Source organism: Eurytemora carolleeae, unplaced genomic scaffold (assembly GCF_000591075.1).
Source record: "Eurytemora carolleeae unplaced genomic scaffold, Eaff_2.0 scaffold483, whole genome shotgun sequence".
In the NCBI taxonomy this organism is placed as follows: domain Eukaryota; kingdom Metazoa; phylum Arthropoda; class Copepoda; order Calanoida; family Temoridae; genus Eurytemora; species Eurytemora carolleeae.
Window position 1 is genome coordinate 159121 of NW_019396384.1, and position 15751 is coordinate 174871.

General features: G+C 33.6%; 3 protein-coding genes across 3 annotated transcripts in view; 2 read left to right on the plus strand and 1 right to left on the minus strand.

The window, feature by feature from the left end:
* Positions 1–3447, plus strand: part of LOC111702161 (checkpoint protein HUS1) — a gene marked incomplete in the record, with an annotated part of 4706 nt that extends 1259 nt beyond the window's left edge. The window contains 7 exon segments of the mRNA XM_023473748.1: positions 472–555; positions 629–715; positions 1059–1151; positions 1413–1496; positions 1550–2441; positions 2717–2924; positions 3429–3447. Of these exon segments, the coding sequence (XP_023329516.1) occupies positions 472–555; positions 629–715; positions 1059–1151; positions 1413–1496; positions 1550–1651 (450 nt within the window).
* A 2170-nt stretch (positions 3448–5617) lies between these two features.
* LOC111702164 (uncharacterized) lies at positions 5618–11467 on the plus strand. Its single transcript, XM_023473756.1, has 7 exons — positions 5618–5715; positions 7182–7272; positions 7510–7571; positions 9139–9184; positions 9528–9594; positions 9974–10041; positions 10610–11467. The coding sequence occupies exons 2-7, from the start codon at positions 7225–7227 to the stop codon at positions 11219–11221; spliced, it is 903 nt and encodes a 300-aa protein (XP_023329524.1). The 5' UTR covers positions 5618–5715; positions 7182–7224; the 3' UTR covers positions 11222–11467.
* A 1254-nt stretch (positions 11468–12721) lies between these two features.
* Positions 12722–15751, minus strand: part of LOC111702165 (CKLF-like MARVEL transmembrane domain-containing protein 4) — a 3423-nt gene continuing 393 nt past the window's right edge. Inside the window, exons 2-6 of the mRNA XM_023473757.1 lie at positions 15492–15614; positions 14814–14877; positions 14471–14554; positions 13952–14049; positions 12722–13296 (exon numbers count right to left, since the gene is read on the minus strand). Of these exons, the coding sequence (XP_023329525.1) occupies positions 13135–13296; positions 13952–14049; positions 14471–14554; positions 14814–14877; positions 15492–15602 (519 nt within the window). The 5' untranslated portion in view covers positions 15603–15614 and the 3' untranslated portion in view covers positions 12722–13134. The remainder of the gene's footprint in view (positions 13297–13951; positions 14050–14470; positions 14555–14813; positions 14878–15491; positions 15615–15751) is intronic.

The following is a 15751-nucleotide window of genomic DNA, read 5'->3' on the forward strand; positions in this document are numbered from 1 at the left end:
ATGGCCGGCTACTAGCGCGCCGGTCAGAATGCTCCAATGTCTATTTTGACCTCGGAAATGAATTCCTCGTGCCAATTTTGCTATAGTTTGATGTATCTCATTCAACTGTTATTCTAACTTAGGCCAAACTTAGCACATAAGTATTCAAGCGCGGACAGTTAAGCCTTTGGAGGTGAATTTTTTTAGCGCATATTTGTTTCAAGAGTGTCAGGAAAAATTTTTTCACAAAAAGCGCGCGCGCGCACTTTTGCTCAGATTACTTCAAAACCAAAAAATGCATGTAATATACATAATTCTGAGTTTGCAAGCAAAAAATCAGCCTCCTACGACAATTCTAAGTTATGTTTAAACACTGTTTAAATTTTCCTAAGAGTATTACGTTTTGTGCCCCCCCCCCCCTTTATCTAACGTTCAAGTGCATTCCATGTATCTTTTATTCTATTTAATTTTGGGAAACATTTTTTTATCTAGGTGGTACCTCGACGATGTTGGAGTGAGTATGAAGCTCCAATTCTTCCACCAGTTCATGTCTCTCTATGCCTACCTGATCTAAAGGTAGTAAATAATAGATTTGTATTATTTTACGACATAAACATTATACAACATTTTTAGAGGCTTTTATTTTTAGGTTATGAAGAGAATGATCGAGAAATATAGAATTTTGGGATCTACAGTAGCGATCGCTGGGAGAAGGGATGGTTCCCTTTCACTTAAGGTCAGATCATATCAGAGTTTTTGCTTTTGATATCTGCTAGGCCAACTTTTTTATTTCAATTGCTGTATCTGCTTGGCCAAATCTTTTATTTCAACATCACATTCTGTATTTAATTTTGCCAAATATTTTATTTCAATATAACACTCTGTATTTGATTTGGCCAAATCTTTTATTTCAACATCAAATTCTGTATTTGATTTGGCCAAATCTTTTATTTCAACATCACATTCTGTTAGCTGCTTGGCCAATCTTATAACGAACGTTTGACAATAACTGTTTTACAGAAGTCTAATTAAAATTCATTGACAAAGTTTTTCTATAAAAGTAAAATTCCTTTTCATAGGTCGAATCTGATGAGGTTGTAGTTGCTAGTCACTTCAAAAATCTAAGAATTCCTGTATCTAGGTCTAATCAGATGCCTTGGATAATGTTAGAGGTGAGAACTAGTATACTAGTAAATACTTGTAAATATATTTACTTATAGTTGTTACTTTTTATTATATTTACTTATGGTTGTACTTTTTATATTTCCCATAATCTCAGTTAAACATATTTTCCTGGAATTCTACATATTGCCCTCTCTTAAGTACTTCCGGGGGGGGGGGGGGACTAAGAGAAAATATCCCCCCTCATCTCATCCCCCTTTTCTTTTCTCTAAATCTCCCGTTTTTTTTCTCACTATTGACAACATGTCTAGGGAGCAGGAGTTGACAGTGCTACTGTCCGTGTGGATCTTAAACGATTAAACCAATTTCTCTGCAGTGAACAGCTAGTCCCGGAGGTAAAAATATAATTTTCTGTGAAAATTTATTTTTTTAATCTTGATATTTTCAGAGAAGTATTGCGAATATTGTGGACAATGAAATCCTTCATATCATGATAGTTACTCATGATCTAGCTCTACAGTTCTTTCTGCCCAGAACATCTAAAAACTAGTGTTTTAGTCTACTCTTTTTGGATTTGTCTAAATGTGAGGGCTGTCCACACTCTCAGAATCCGTGGGAGGAGTGAAAACCTCACTAACTTGAGGGGTGGCGGAGTTGAGACGTCGTCTTTTCCTATCCATAGGGGTCAGGGTATCTGAAGTACCTGGGGGTTTAAGTTCATTAACTGGAGACAGTTGTTTTTCTTTCAATGCACGCTTTTTAGATCCTGATCTATCTATTTCATAAACTTCCTCTAGTCTAGAATCGTCCACTGATCGAGCAGCTCTAGCTTCGTCCAACTGCAGTTGACGAGACTCCAATTCGTCCTTGAGACAAATATTTTCGTCCTTGATTTCGTCCAGATAAATGTTGACCATCTCCTGACTACTACTCAGCTTCTCACTCTTAATTAGAAGTAAATTAAAACTTGATTTAGATGTGCACAAGTTACGTCCAATGTAAATTAGTATGAATCTAAATATTTAAAATTTAAAGTAAAGAAATATTGAATTATTTTCTGCTTCTATACAAAAACATTATCTGTTATGTACCTTACTGCGCCAACACTACCTGTTACTGTTTGTGATATTATTAATAAGAGTTTTAAAGAACTTTTAAAAATACTTTCCAAATACTCTTGGCTGTGAAATTATCAGTATTCCAGAAAGAAAATGGCAGAAACCGAAATGTCGGACAATATGACGGAAGAATTAGACTACGAACATGAAGGAGATGGGACGGAAGCCAGTGATCCTGTGGAACCTTCAGTTCATGTAGGAGAGGTCGGGGGTAAGCCACAGGTAGGCAATAAAAAACCACTTTTGTTGGAAAGGAAACTTCTCTGAGTTCTTACGGTTTAAGCATTAAGTATTCCCTCAATGCTTAATCATCAACTCTGAAATCTGCACCCCGCCGAAGTGCATTTTAGAGACTTTGAATTTAACATTTATCTTTCTGCAAGTTAACCTCGAAAAAAGTATGAATTGAGAAATATTTGCCAAAAATATAGCATAAGCAAATCTTAGTCGGAGCCATTCAAGGCTGGAGCTTATTTTAATGAAGCTGATACATATAGCAGGAAACTGAGAATGGGATTGAAGAAGACGTAGAAGGGGTCGTTGCTAATGGGATGGAGCAAGAGGAAGCAGTGGAGAATGATGACTCCAAGAACGGTGAGAGCGGAGAAGGAGCTGGAGTTGGAGTTGGAGTAGATGGAACTGCTGCTGATGGAGATGATGGAAAAGATGGGTCTGGCGTACACCAAGAGGAATCAGATAAACCAGGTTGACGGAGCTAAAATCTTCCAACCCTGGGTTAATCTTCAGATCTACAGACCCATCACACCTTTCCCCGGATAGAAAACTATTTTTAATCATCTTTATCATAATTCCTTTTGCACTTATTTATCATCCCCTTCATATTACGATGAGCTATCGGCCCAATAAACATCTGAGTCACTTGTCATATTGAGCTCAATTGTGCAGAACGTTGTACGGATGAGTTCAGCATTTCCCAGAATAACTTGGAACGCGAGGAATCTTTCAGATTTTGTAAATATTTTTATCAATTCCTCAAGCCAATATTTCAGTTTCTTCACATTTTATTCTGGGACACTTAAACCCTCAATGAAAATTTCAATAATCCAAGACACTTCAGAAAATCTACATTTTGCATATTTTAATTCACGAAAGTTTCAATTAATTTAAAATTATTATATCCTGCCAAATCTGATCCTCATTTCCCTTTCTCTACCCTAACATGAATTTACTAATTTTGTTATATTTCAGGAGGGGAAAAGAATTCGGATAAACCAAACAAACCCGTTATAACCAAGATAACCATGTCGGTAAGTATTTTCCTTCATTTCATTATCTTCTTCAGAAAATATGTGATTGTGAAAAAGAGATCAAAGATTTGTTCAACAGCTCTATACAAAGATTGCAGCAATGGGCAATAATACATTCAAAAGCTTTATCTAATAAAGTATAAATTATTTATCAAAGATTATTTTCGATGGAAGTTTCTACTGCACGAAGACGATAAAACACTTAAAATCCTGGACAAATTACAATATCTTTCACATTATTGATCAGATTAAGGTTTCAAGGCTATACCGTTCAAATCGGACATGGCCATCGGGGGGTATTTTAAGGGACTGTTAGCGTAATATCTAGTGACTCCATGTAAAGCTGGCAATGTACGATTTACAACCTATATCTATTCCGTATTCAGATATTCTCGTTTTTTTAGGTTTTAAAAGTTAATTTTTATATGTTTTCTTGTAGTAGGAATGCGCAAGTCACTTTTGCTGTGAAGAGGCTTCATTTGAAAATTATTAGTTTTAAAATAAAAAAACATAGGTATCTAATTCATACTCATTCATATATAAGTATGAATTAGATGCATATATTCAGACAAAGCTTTAAGTGTACAGTAGTGAATCGGGAATTGCTATCTAATTGCGTGTCAGGTCACTTGAAATTACCATCACAGTCACTTAAACTAACACTTAAAAAAGAAATTATCCTAGGAATCAGTTTAAAAAAAAACTAACATTATTTTAGACTCTAACCTCGTTGAAATCTCCCAGTGTAAAAGGACTGAAAATGAAGTTGACAAAGAAGAATTCGATTCCTTGCTTAACATTCGAGGTTGATCTGCCCAGCATAGTAGAATCAAGACTCTGTGTTCATGATATACCTGTTCAGGTAAATAAATCAAATTAATTAAATGATAGTTGACACTACAAGACTGATATTGTAGGCCGTAGGGTACATGATTGTTGAGTTACAATGTCCGAATTTCTAAATTAGGTACAAATCATAATTAGAGATTAACTCCAACGTGCCGCCCTTATAGTTGGTGTCTTATATATTGCGTTTTATGTCGTATAGTTCAACTTTGAGCTAACCTTTGTCAGCTATGAGAGCAGTATTTTGCTTGTCATTAATTTAGATTAAGTAATTGTTTGAACTGCTTGCTTTGCATACTACAAGCAAAACATATGACAGGATGACCCAGAAGGTGACTGCTGGCAGCTAGCACGTCGATCAGAGTAGTCTTACAAAATTTTTTACTAAGAAATGGATCCTTATGCCCAATTACCTATAAATCGACATACAACATGTAAAATATGTGGGAAGATGACCCATAATGGAACTGCTGGTTACCAGCGCGCCGGCCAGAATGCTCCAATATTAAATTTGACCTTGGAAATGAATTTCTCGTGCCAAGTTACCTATAAATCGACATATAACATGTAAATATGTGGGAAGATGACCCATAATGTAACTGCCGGCTACTAGCGCGCCGGTCAGAATGCTCGAATCTTTATTTTGACCTCAGAAATTAATGCCTCGTGCCAAATTACCTATAAATCGACATAAAACATGTAAAAAATGTACTAAGATCACCCATAATGTAATAATTGGCTACTAGCGCGCCAGTCAGAATGCTCCAATATTAAATTTGACCTCATAAATGAATTCTTCGTGCCCAATAATCTATAAATCGACATACAACATGTAAATATGTGGGAAGATGACCCATAATGTAACTGCCGGCTACTAGCGCGCCGGTCAGAATGCTCCAATGTCTATTTTGACCTCGGAAATGAATTCCTCGTGCCAATTTTGCTATAGTTTGATGTATCTCATTCAACTGTTATTCTAACTTAGGCCAAACTTAGCACATAAGTATTCAAGCGCGGACAGTTAAGCCTTTGGAGGTGAATTTTTTTAGCGCATATTTGTTTCAAGAGTGTCAGGAAAAATTTTTTCACAAAAAGCGCGCGCGCGCACTTTTGCTCAGATTACTTCAAAACCAAAAAATGCATGTAATATACATAATTCTGAGTTTGCAAGCAAAAAATCAGCCTCCTACGACAATTCTAAGTTATGTTTAAACACTAGGGGGGATTTTAACAGTGTCCCATTTGATATCATTGTGTCCTGGACCTTTACAGATCTTATATTACGCTATTTAGGGAAAGACGCCTGGAAAATGTAAGTTCCCATGTCTTCTTTGCTGGAAAGAATTCATACAGCTTGATGGAGTGGAAGCGCATCTAGAAACGTGAGTTTTTTTCACAAGAATTTTCTTTCTTTCTTCAGTTTTTTAGATCTCTAAGATTTCAGGGGACATCAGTTCCTAAACTAACACTTGGCCCATTTCTAAATTATAAGATACTGGCGCAAATTGAAAGACCGGGATTTTGGGATCCAAAATAAAAGACGATGATAAAAACAGTAACCAACATTTTATTAAACGTTTTAAAACTTTTTCTCAAAAATCAAAATTATAATAGGAGTTCTTTTTATATTACATCTCTTGACCGTTTTCAAGACAATGTCACGTTTTCCATTTTCGAACATATCCTGAATTTGAAACTGTTGCGTTTTCGAGACAAAACCCACTTTCCTGTTTGAGTATAATCCACAATTCAAACCAAAACTTACTTTCATGACTTACAAAATAAATCACTGAAAACAAAAATTTTGTTATGAAGACTAATCTAAGTTTCTATATTTTATCTGTTAAATTAGAGAATATCGATGATTTATTTTCAAGCATTTTAAACAAATAGTTTCCCGCATTTCTAGTGAAATCTATATTGTAAGAACAAATTATATTAATATTTTGATTTCTCAATGCTGTAATGATTTTTAAATTATAAAAGAACAGTTTGTTTTTATTTTCTATTTTGTTTCTATTCTACCTTATCAAAAAATCTTGTTTTGTTAAGTAAGTGCGTAAATGCTTAAAAATTGATATTGATACGAATTCGGGTGATTGTCTTAAAACCAGGATATGTTCCAAAAACGCGACATGAGCTGAAATCCGGTAATCTATATAAAAATTTGGCTTGTCTGTCTGTTTGTTTGTCTGTTTGTCTGTTTGTCTGTTTGTTTGTATCCAATAAACGTCAAAACGGCTGAACCGATCGGGCCCAAATTTTTTGTGGGACATCTAGGGACCCCAGGGAAGGTTTATGAATGATCAAAATTTTAAATATTTGTCTCCATCAAAATTCGATCTTCATTAAATTTTTTAAAATTTTAAAAATCCACGAATTTTTTTGTGAAAATCCACGAATTATTTTTGTTTTGTTTCACGATGTACACAAAGAGAACATGTTCACAATTAATTTAGAAGATGGACGCGAAGCGCCCTCTAAGGCTAGTTGTTTTAAAATAGGGATATGTTCGAAAATGGGATCAAGAATCATCAAAAACTATTTTTCACGCCTTATTTTATTCAAATTGACATTTATTGTTTCAATATATAATTTTAGCGATTTTTATAAATATATATGGTGTAATTTTATTCTACTCGTCTTGGATTTAAAGATATATACACTTGAAAAACATAACTTTGCAGATTTGGCCCATTTCTAACACTGAATGTTAGAAATGGACCGAGTGTTAGGTTTGGAACTAATATCCCCTAGATTTGGGCGACTAAACATTTTAGAATATTTACAGTTGTAGTTACAAGCTGTTGTTAATGTTCTTTAAATAATCTCAAATTCAACATTTCAGAAAAGAACACAAGGACAGATGTCGACGAAAGGGAGTGACCAGGATGTTCTGTACTCCAGAGGAATATGCTAATATACCAGAGACCCAAAAGGAAAACCTATGCTAGATAATCAAAATTTTACATTAAACCCTCTCATGAAATTGATAATTGTTATATATTATCCATTGTAAGTAATTTTTCAAGTAGCTACTAAGAATATGAAACGATTTTTTGTAGGAATTGCATTTTTAATTCAGTTTTTTTCGTAGTTTGTCCCAATTATGAGTTAAACATTTTCTTCTATTTCTTTTTCACGCATGTGCATTTAACAATTGGGTTCGTTAACAGAAGAACATGAGAGATCGTGAACTTGAAAGAGACAGACAAGATCGAGATAGACGACCTTCAAAGTAATAATAATGCATACACATTACAGGGGACATCAGTTCCAAAACTAATACTTGGTCCATTTCTAACACTGGGTTTTTGGGATGCCTGTTCATATGCAGAGTAAATGTCGATGGTAAAACCTATAACCAACATTTTATTAAAGGGACTGTCAAGGAAAAAAAAGGGGGTATAGGCTGAAAGCTAATCACTTTAGCTTATGATCGCGACCCATGAAAGTTACATCTGATGTTCCTGTCTCAAAAAATTGATATAAAACTGTGCCAAATTTATAAAAAAATTCATATGTATATACAATTTTGTATAGAAGTGGTAGGTTTAAACAGATCATATTCAGCAAATATGCAACCAATCTGAAAGCGAAGATATCCCAGAGAAACCTAATTGTAACTTAGGTTTTCTCCAATTATTATTTATAATTTTGATTTTAATTTTTAATAGATATAATTGATATTATTATTTATAATATCAGAACTCCCACCAATGGTAGTGTAGTATACTGGTCACGTGATACAGACAGAGACATGTGACCAGTATACTGCACTCTCATTGGTGAGAGTTCAGCTGCATACATATGAATTTTTGTATAAATTTGCCACAGTTTTATATCAATTTCTCGAGACAGAAACATCAGATAGAATTTTAATGGGTCGCGATCAAGCCCTAAAATGTAAGAACAAATGATAATAATATTTTGATTTCTCAATGCTGTAATGATTTTAAATTTATAAAAGAACAGTTTGTTTTATTATTTTCTATTTTGTTTCTATTCTACCCTATCAAAAAATCTTGTGCGTAAATTCTTAAAAATTGATATTGTTAGGAATTCCGGTAATTGTCTCAAAACCAGGATATGTTCCGAAAACGCGACATGAGCTAAAATCCGCTAATTGTTTTAAAATAGGGATATGTTCGAAAATGAAATCCAGAAGAATCAAAAACTAATTCTCACACCTTATTATTAGTTTAAAATTGACATTTATTTTTTCAATATGTAGTTTTAGCCATTTTCATAAATATATAGTGTACTTTAGTTCTACTCTTATTGGATTTAAAGATATATATATACTCTGGAAAAAGAACTCTTTGCAGATGGGCCTAGTGTAAGTTTTAGAACTAATTTCCCCTGCATCAAAGGGAATCTTCATTTATTAAAAAAAGCAAATCAAATTCACCTCGAAGCTTTGTCAGATCACAAATCCATGAGATATTAATCATCTTCACTTTAAATGTTAATTTTTTTTTTTAAATTTTGCCTTCTCTATAAAATGACTTTTCTGCTTCTAAAAAAATGTAGAAAATTGTCAAACAATTCTAAGTCATAAAAACTAGAATATCTTTCACATTTTTGATCTAAAAAAGATTAAAGAGCGCCGTTGTGAATTGTGAATCGGTCATGCCTTAAGTGGAAGTTCACTTGAAATAACAACGACACTAAATATGAAGAATAATGTCGTGGCCCGGCTGTCGTATTTTTTTCAATTTTCTGCCTTTCTTCGAATCAGTGTGCAACAAAAGCTTTCCTAATAAGAGTTTTCAGTAATTTGTTATTTTTGATAATTTTTTTAGGCGTCCTAGAGGTCCCATGAAAGTGAATTTCAACTATTATTACGAGGTAATTTAAAAAAAAGAAAATATACATTTTTATTCTTTTAACAAATATCAAATATTTTGATGTTTTTTTCTAATACATAATGCATACTTAAAATAAAAATATATTGGAAGAAAAAAATCCAGTTTCCACTTATTATACTGAAATTTCTCAACTATTTCAATAAAGATTTGCTTATAGGTTGCTGGGTTTGTTTTCAAGTATTATAATTTAACCCCTTAGCATACCAAAACATTTATTATAAAACTATTGATAACAGGATACTTGAAACTCCGATCCACAACTGGAGCCTTTGGCCATCCCTACAACTTATGATTTGATTTGATTTGAAATTTTCTGATTTTAGGTTGATAGTGTGGGAGAGTGTGATACCTTTGGAGTGAAGTTGCGAAAACTTAGTCCTAGAAGATCAGGTTTTTATTTTAGGATTTTATTCAGAGTGGTTTAAGAATATGAATGAATTTGGGAATATATTCAGCGCAAGTAAAAATGGACTGGTTGGAGCTGGTTTTAACTGTTAAACCTGGTTCAACTCTGATTGACTTGCCTGGTCTGACGGGTGTCATTTTTTTGGACCAGACTTGATTGGCCTTTTTCCAGACGGACTTTTTTGACAGTATTTTTAATTCTTTGAAACTTTTTTGATTTTACTGTTTGACTTTTTTTTGACATGGCTACTCTGATCTGGTTTTACCTGGCTCATAACAAATGTACTTGATGTGACTTGATTGGTTTGAACTGATATGACATGACTGGCTTGACCAGGGTTTCACCTGATCTAAATATTTACAGGTTCAAAAAAACGAGATGACCGGTCAAGATCTTCACTTTCACAGAGCAAAGATTCTGATAAAACTAAGGAACACAGAATTATTCTACTTTTTGTATCATGCGAACGTTGGCTACTTCAGTTAGGTTTTATCTTAAAAATTGATTTTTTTAAGGAAAAAAAATAAAGTATCTAAGTGCTAAAAGTTAATCTCCGCAATAGCAATGATAATAAACATACAAGTATAATTACTTGAAATAGAGGCTTAGAAAAAAGTACCAGTCTAGTGTTTACTACAGTCGTCGACGCATATATCAATACAATGAAGACGAATTTGAATTCAGTTTTGATTTTTATCCAGCTGTTGAAACAGGATAGATGCACAGAAACATAGATTACATTAGCTGATAAGTAAAAAAGCTTCTTGTAATCTAAAAAAGCTTGTTAACAATAAAAACTTTATTAAAAAGTCGTCTTCATTGTGTTGATATAATCGCCTACCACTCTTTTCTAATTTTTAAAGATAACAAAGAAATATCTACCGTTGATTTGTAAGAAAATGCAGTTTTAGCAATAATGATTCGAGCAATCATATCTGCAGTAAAATATTTAGTCGATTATATTTGATCTAGAGTTAGAATAGTTTTGTATGGTTACAGATTGCTGAAGGAACTATTGCTGTTGCTAGTCTAACCCAGGAGAATCTTTCCACACTAGAGAACAGTCTGGAAACTACCAACATAGCCCTGGAGCAATCTAATAGGGAGGCAGGAGAAAATCAACCTTTGGATAGTACTAAGTCCAACCCAAATCAACAGAATACTACCGACAATGGATCTAAAGAAGTGTCGAATGTTCCAGACGGATTGGATATCGCAGATCAGGCGGACACAGCTCCCATGGCGGATGATAATGTAGAGGGAGCAGGTTTTGAGACGGAGACAATTGAGGGTACACATGATGTAGAGGATTTTCAAGACATAGAGGAAATAGAGGACGCTGTGGCGGAGACGATGGAGGGTATACATGATGTAGGAGATTTTAAAGATATAGAGGACGTTGAGGACGTAGAGGATGTTGAGGACGTTGCGGATGTTGAGGACGTAGAGGATGTTGAGGACGTTGAGGCGAAGACAATGGAGGGTATACATGATGTAGATGATTTTAAGGACATTGAGGACATAGAAGACGAAGACGTTGAAGAAACTGATGATCAAATTGCCGATGATTTTTCCCAAGAGGGGGAATCTATGATTGAGGAAATGTTGTAAATTAAAGTTGTAAACATAATTCGTGTAAAAAGTTCAGATTTAAGTAATGTCCTTGTTCTTGATACCCATCTCTAGCCACCACATCGTCCACCTCATGTCATCATTTAAATTGAATTTCCTCAATATTTTGGAGCCCGTTAAAATTGTACTTTAACTGTTATTTTCATTGTAAACACAAACTTGGATCCGGTTTGTTCACGTTTTGAATTAGCATTTTCAACATGTGTAATACAATCTTAAATGTAAGCCTAACTTTTGCTTCTAATTTAGAGATTCTTATGTAAATATGAATTTGTTAGCATAGGTGAGTATATTGAAGCGACTAAGCGACTGTTAACGTAAATTTCTTACCCTTTATTTATAATGGCATGTATGATTCACAATACAAGTCATTAATTTGATAAGCGTCGGATGCATGAATTTTGTGCCGTCAGTTGATGTGAATGACTTTCATATTTTCCGTCTTAAATTACTTAGATTGAACATATTTGAAAAATGCATTTAATTTAAATTCAAATTAAGATTTTTATTTATGACTGCCGGAAATGCATACTAATATTCCTTTAAGATAAAACGACGTGAACTTTATACTTTCTCAACAAGTACAAGCGTTACTGTAGATAAAATATTTGGATAAAACAAATATAAAAAGGCACCGCTGTTAATCTGGATTTCCACAATAAAAATTGAGGGGAAATTTGAATTATGCCATCACTCAGGTCAGTCCCTTAACGGTAATGTTACATCGTCTATACGCAACATCCCCCCTACTGAACTTCTGACTTGCTAACTTTCCGACCTACTGCATAATCGGACCTATGCCAGCTGTTTATTTTTGTAGTATTTGAGGGTAAGGTTAGGTTAAGACAATTTCTGGGCCGAGCGCTGCGGCTATGACAGGTTAGGGGGTTGGGCACTGCGGCCACAAGTAAACTGTAAAACCACGTGTTAGTAGGTCGGTGTGTAGTATCGAGGATTTGGCGTAGGTCAAAAGTGGAGTATAGCGGATTTGCGTTGGTCGAAAAATACCTTAAATTGTCCCATGTAGAAGATAGTGAAAACTGAGACATGTACTTTTTGCTTAGTGTTTAGAACATTTTGAATGACAATAAATAAGCAAATTACATTCTGGAGAATAAATTGAAAATATTGTGAAAATATCTTTTCGCGTTATTATCTTCAATTAAAGGTAAAACGTATATGGAGGAGCCTTTATCTTACCCTGTAAATAGTATTACAGCTTAAAATCAGATTTGATTTTTTCCTTCAAACTCAAACAAATGAATAATGTAGACAGAAAAGTAAGATGTAAATTTTGAGTATCAATGTTTATTGAATATTTTTCTTGAATAACTGAGTTCAAAAACGTTTAACGTAGAAAGTCCTGGAAAATTAATTTAATTAATATTTTTAAATCTTACTACTTTTAACATCTTGGAAATACGGTTAGATTTGGTCTAAAAATTAAAAAAATTATTTTCACTTTTTCAACTGAAAATAACACAATTAGATCTTTATTCCACAAAAAATAAAACATGCTTGACATAATTAGTGTATTTAAATTTTATCTAATTAAAATATTGAATTGCATGCTTTACATGATAAGCTTAGCGGAACAGGAAGTTTTAATTCAAAAATTATTTGATTGGAACAGAAAAAATATTTAAGGGTGTCTGACAAAAAAAATCAGCAATTCATATTAAATTTTCAAAAAACTCAAAATAAATATTTTGGGTGCATAAAAGAATACATTTATCAAACATATCACATAGTTCTGTAAGAAAAGTCCAAATTCTGGACGGAAGAATTGTAAAAGCTTCAAGGTTCAAATTTATATTGTTGATTAGTTAGTATTATTTTTCCCAAGATTTATAATAACTAAACTAAACTCTATATGTGTTCAGGTAAAATGTTTAAGGAGCAGTAGATTCTGTAGTTCTAGTGACCTTCCGTTCACCCTGCGCCAACTGACCAGCTCGCCATCCTCGGAACTTGAAGAACGCGTCAACACCATAAACAAACATGGCGGCGAACCCAAAAAAGCCCGCAGCAGCGAGGGCGGCACTATGTTGACCCTGTAAAAAAATATAGTTGGTTATTTTGATAAATTAAGGCACGGTTCTTTCAAAGTTACTTCGTCTTAACAAGATCTACCGAATCTAAAACGAAAAGTTTGTCCAGACAATTAGAGCGGTCAAAACTAAAGTACTGAATTTGTAAATTAGAAAACTCGATCTGTAGGCGTAATTTTAAGAGACCTTTTATTTATAAGAGTTGAATGGAATATTCAGAACTGTACCCTATACATCTTTATCTGATTAGCGACTAACAGTTTCACATTTATTCCAAACTATTTAATAGAATTGCTATAATCCAGAATTGAAGAATATATTTTTTAAAATTCTAATAAAATCAGTAGATTTTCTGATTTCTCTGACTTTGGGAAAAAATCAATAATTTTTTAAGATATATAAACTGACAATTGTAAATGTATCTATAAGTACTCCCACTCCGGTATCCTTTTTTAGACGAGTGGCCTTAAGTAATAACATTTTTCCCTTCCATGAAACATATTATCTTTTTTATCTCCCGGCAGCCATAACGTAATAACTGTCGAAAAACTCAAATGCTGTGGCGGTAGACCGTACGATTGTAGCTCATGGTTGCCGGAAGACAAAAAAAGCTAATATGTGGCATGATGGGAAAATGCTGTGGCTTATTTCTTAGTACCTGAACTGCCGTGGCTATGGCAGCTGTAAAGTAGAAGAACGCCCAGAGAGCATAGAATCCAAACTCTAGCATCAACCACGGGATCACGTGGAACTTTTCTATATGGATAAGTTAGGTTAGTTCCAGGCATACATTTAAAATAATATATTGACTTTCCCTCCTTTTTGTGTGCCACCAATAAAGCACAAAAATCTTATCAGCAGGATGAAATAACCAGAGCTTTTTATTTTTCCTTTCATAAAATTTGGTTGATTTCGTAAAAATATCTAATGTACAGAGATAACTAGAAAACTGTGGAATAGGAAAACGACATTATATCAGTAATTAGTCCATTTGATATTGTTACAATGCAAATAGTGTCACTAGTTACTTTTTAATTCACAAATTAAGTTCTATGGGTTTGTTTACACAGCAAAATAGATGGGTTTTATATTCACTGGACTAGTTCAAGTTATAACTTGAGTCTAAAGGACGTCTTCCTATTCCAGAGTTTTCTGCTTTTAACTGTATAATAATCACCGATAGCGTGGAGTAGGTACATGATGAGTAGAATTATTGTCACCCAAAATGCTGTCATGCACACGAAAATATACCACTCGCCAACTAAAAAAGTAAAGTTGAAATTTTAAGAGAATTTTTAAGGATCATTAATCATTGTAGATTTTGATGATGCAGATCCGCAACTTTTTTGCTCCTTGAATCTGGATCAATTTGGAAAAAATCTACTAAAATGTTGAAACTTTTTCTCGTTTGTTTGGATATATGTGTATGTCGAAGCTAATCTAAAGTTTGGCTTTGGACAAGTAAAACACACTCAACTAAAATAATTCAAAAAAATTAAGATGATTTTAAAATTTCTAACCTGGCTGTTCTCTCCAGTAAGGACTTGCGCAGAGAACACAGATCAAACAAACCAGATCCAATAACTAAATGATAATCATGTTGCCAATTAAATCTACTTGGAGCGATCTCTTTAATCTATGTGCTTGGAAGTGTCAATGGTAATTGGAAAAATACGTTAACATTTTAAAATATTAGATAATTTTGGAGTAATACTTCTAACTATATAATCCAAGTTAAAATCTCTAAAAATAAAAAAGAATACATTATTTTGTCAGAAATTTGCAATAAAACAATATTTTTCAAGAAATCTAATGACAAATTCGAAACATTAACTTAAAGAAAAATTCGCCGATAATTTTCATAATATTTACCCAGTGCTTAGGATCCATTTAAATTTGATGCGGATCCGGATCCTGGATCCGCATTGAAAAAAATGGATACGGATCCAGGTCGTTTCTTAAAGATTTACTGAAATTTTTTAACAAAAAAAGTTTTCAAATTTTTTGTTTTATTTTTTCGCTTATTTTTATCCTAAAACTTGATGAACCATTCAGAAATGAGGAAATTTTTATAATCTCTCTTTTTTTCAAAAGTTCAGATTTGAATTTTAGGAGTAAAAAAGTATTTTTTTTTTGTAGTTTTCGGTTGATATTTTACCCCTTGGATCCGGATCGGGATCCTAAAGCACTGAATTTACCCCTGCTCCTAGCTTGAGTGCTCCAGGTATAGACTTGATGTATCCTGGATCCCATCTTAGATTAGTTTGTACATGAGTTTCCGTCACAGTTTGAGTAGTTTCAAAATTCATTTTTAACTAAACCTGAACATAATTATGTTCGACAACTCCAGAAGTGCCGGCTTACAGGGGGGATGAGAGATATTTACTCTTGGATAGTTAAGGGTTACGCAAACATCCCTGGAAATTAGAGTGGTAAAATTACCTCCACTCCCCCCCCC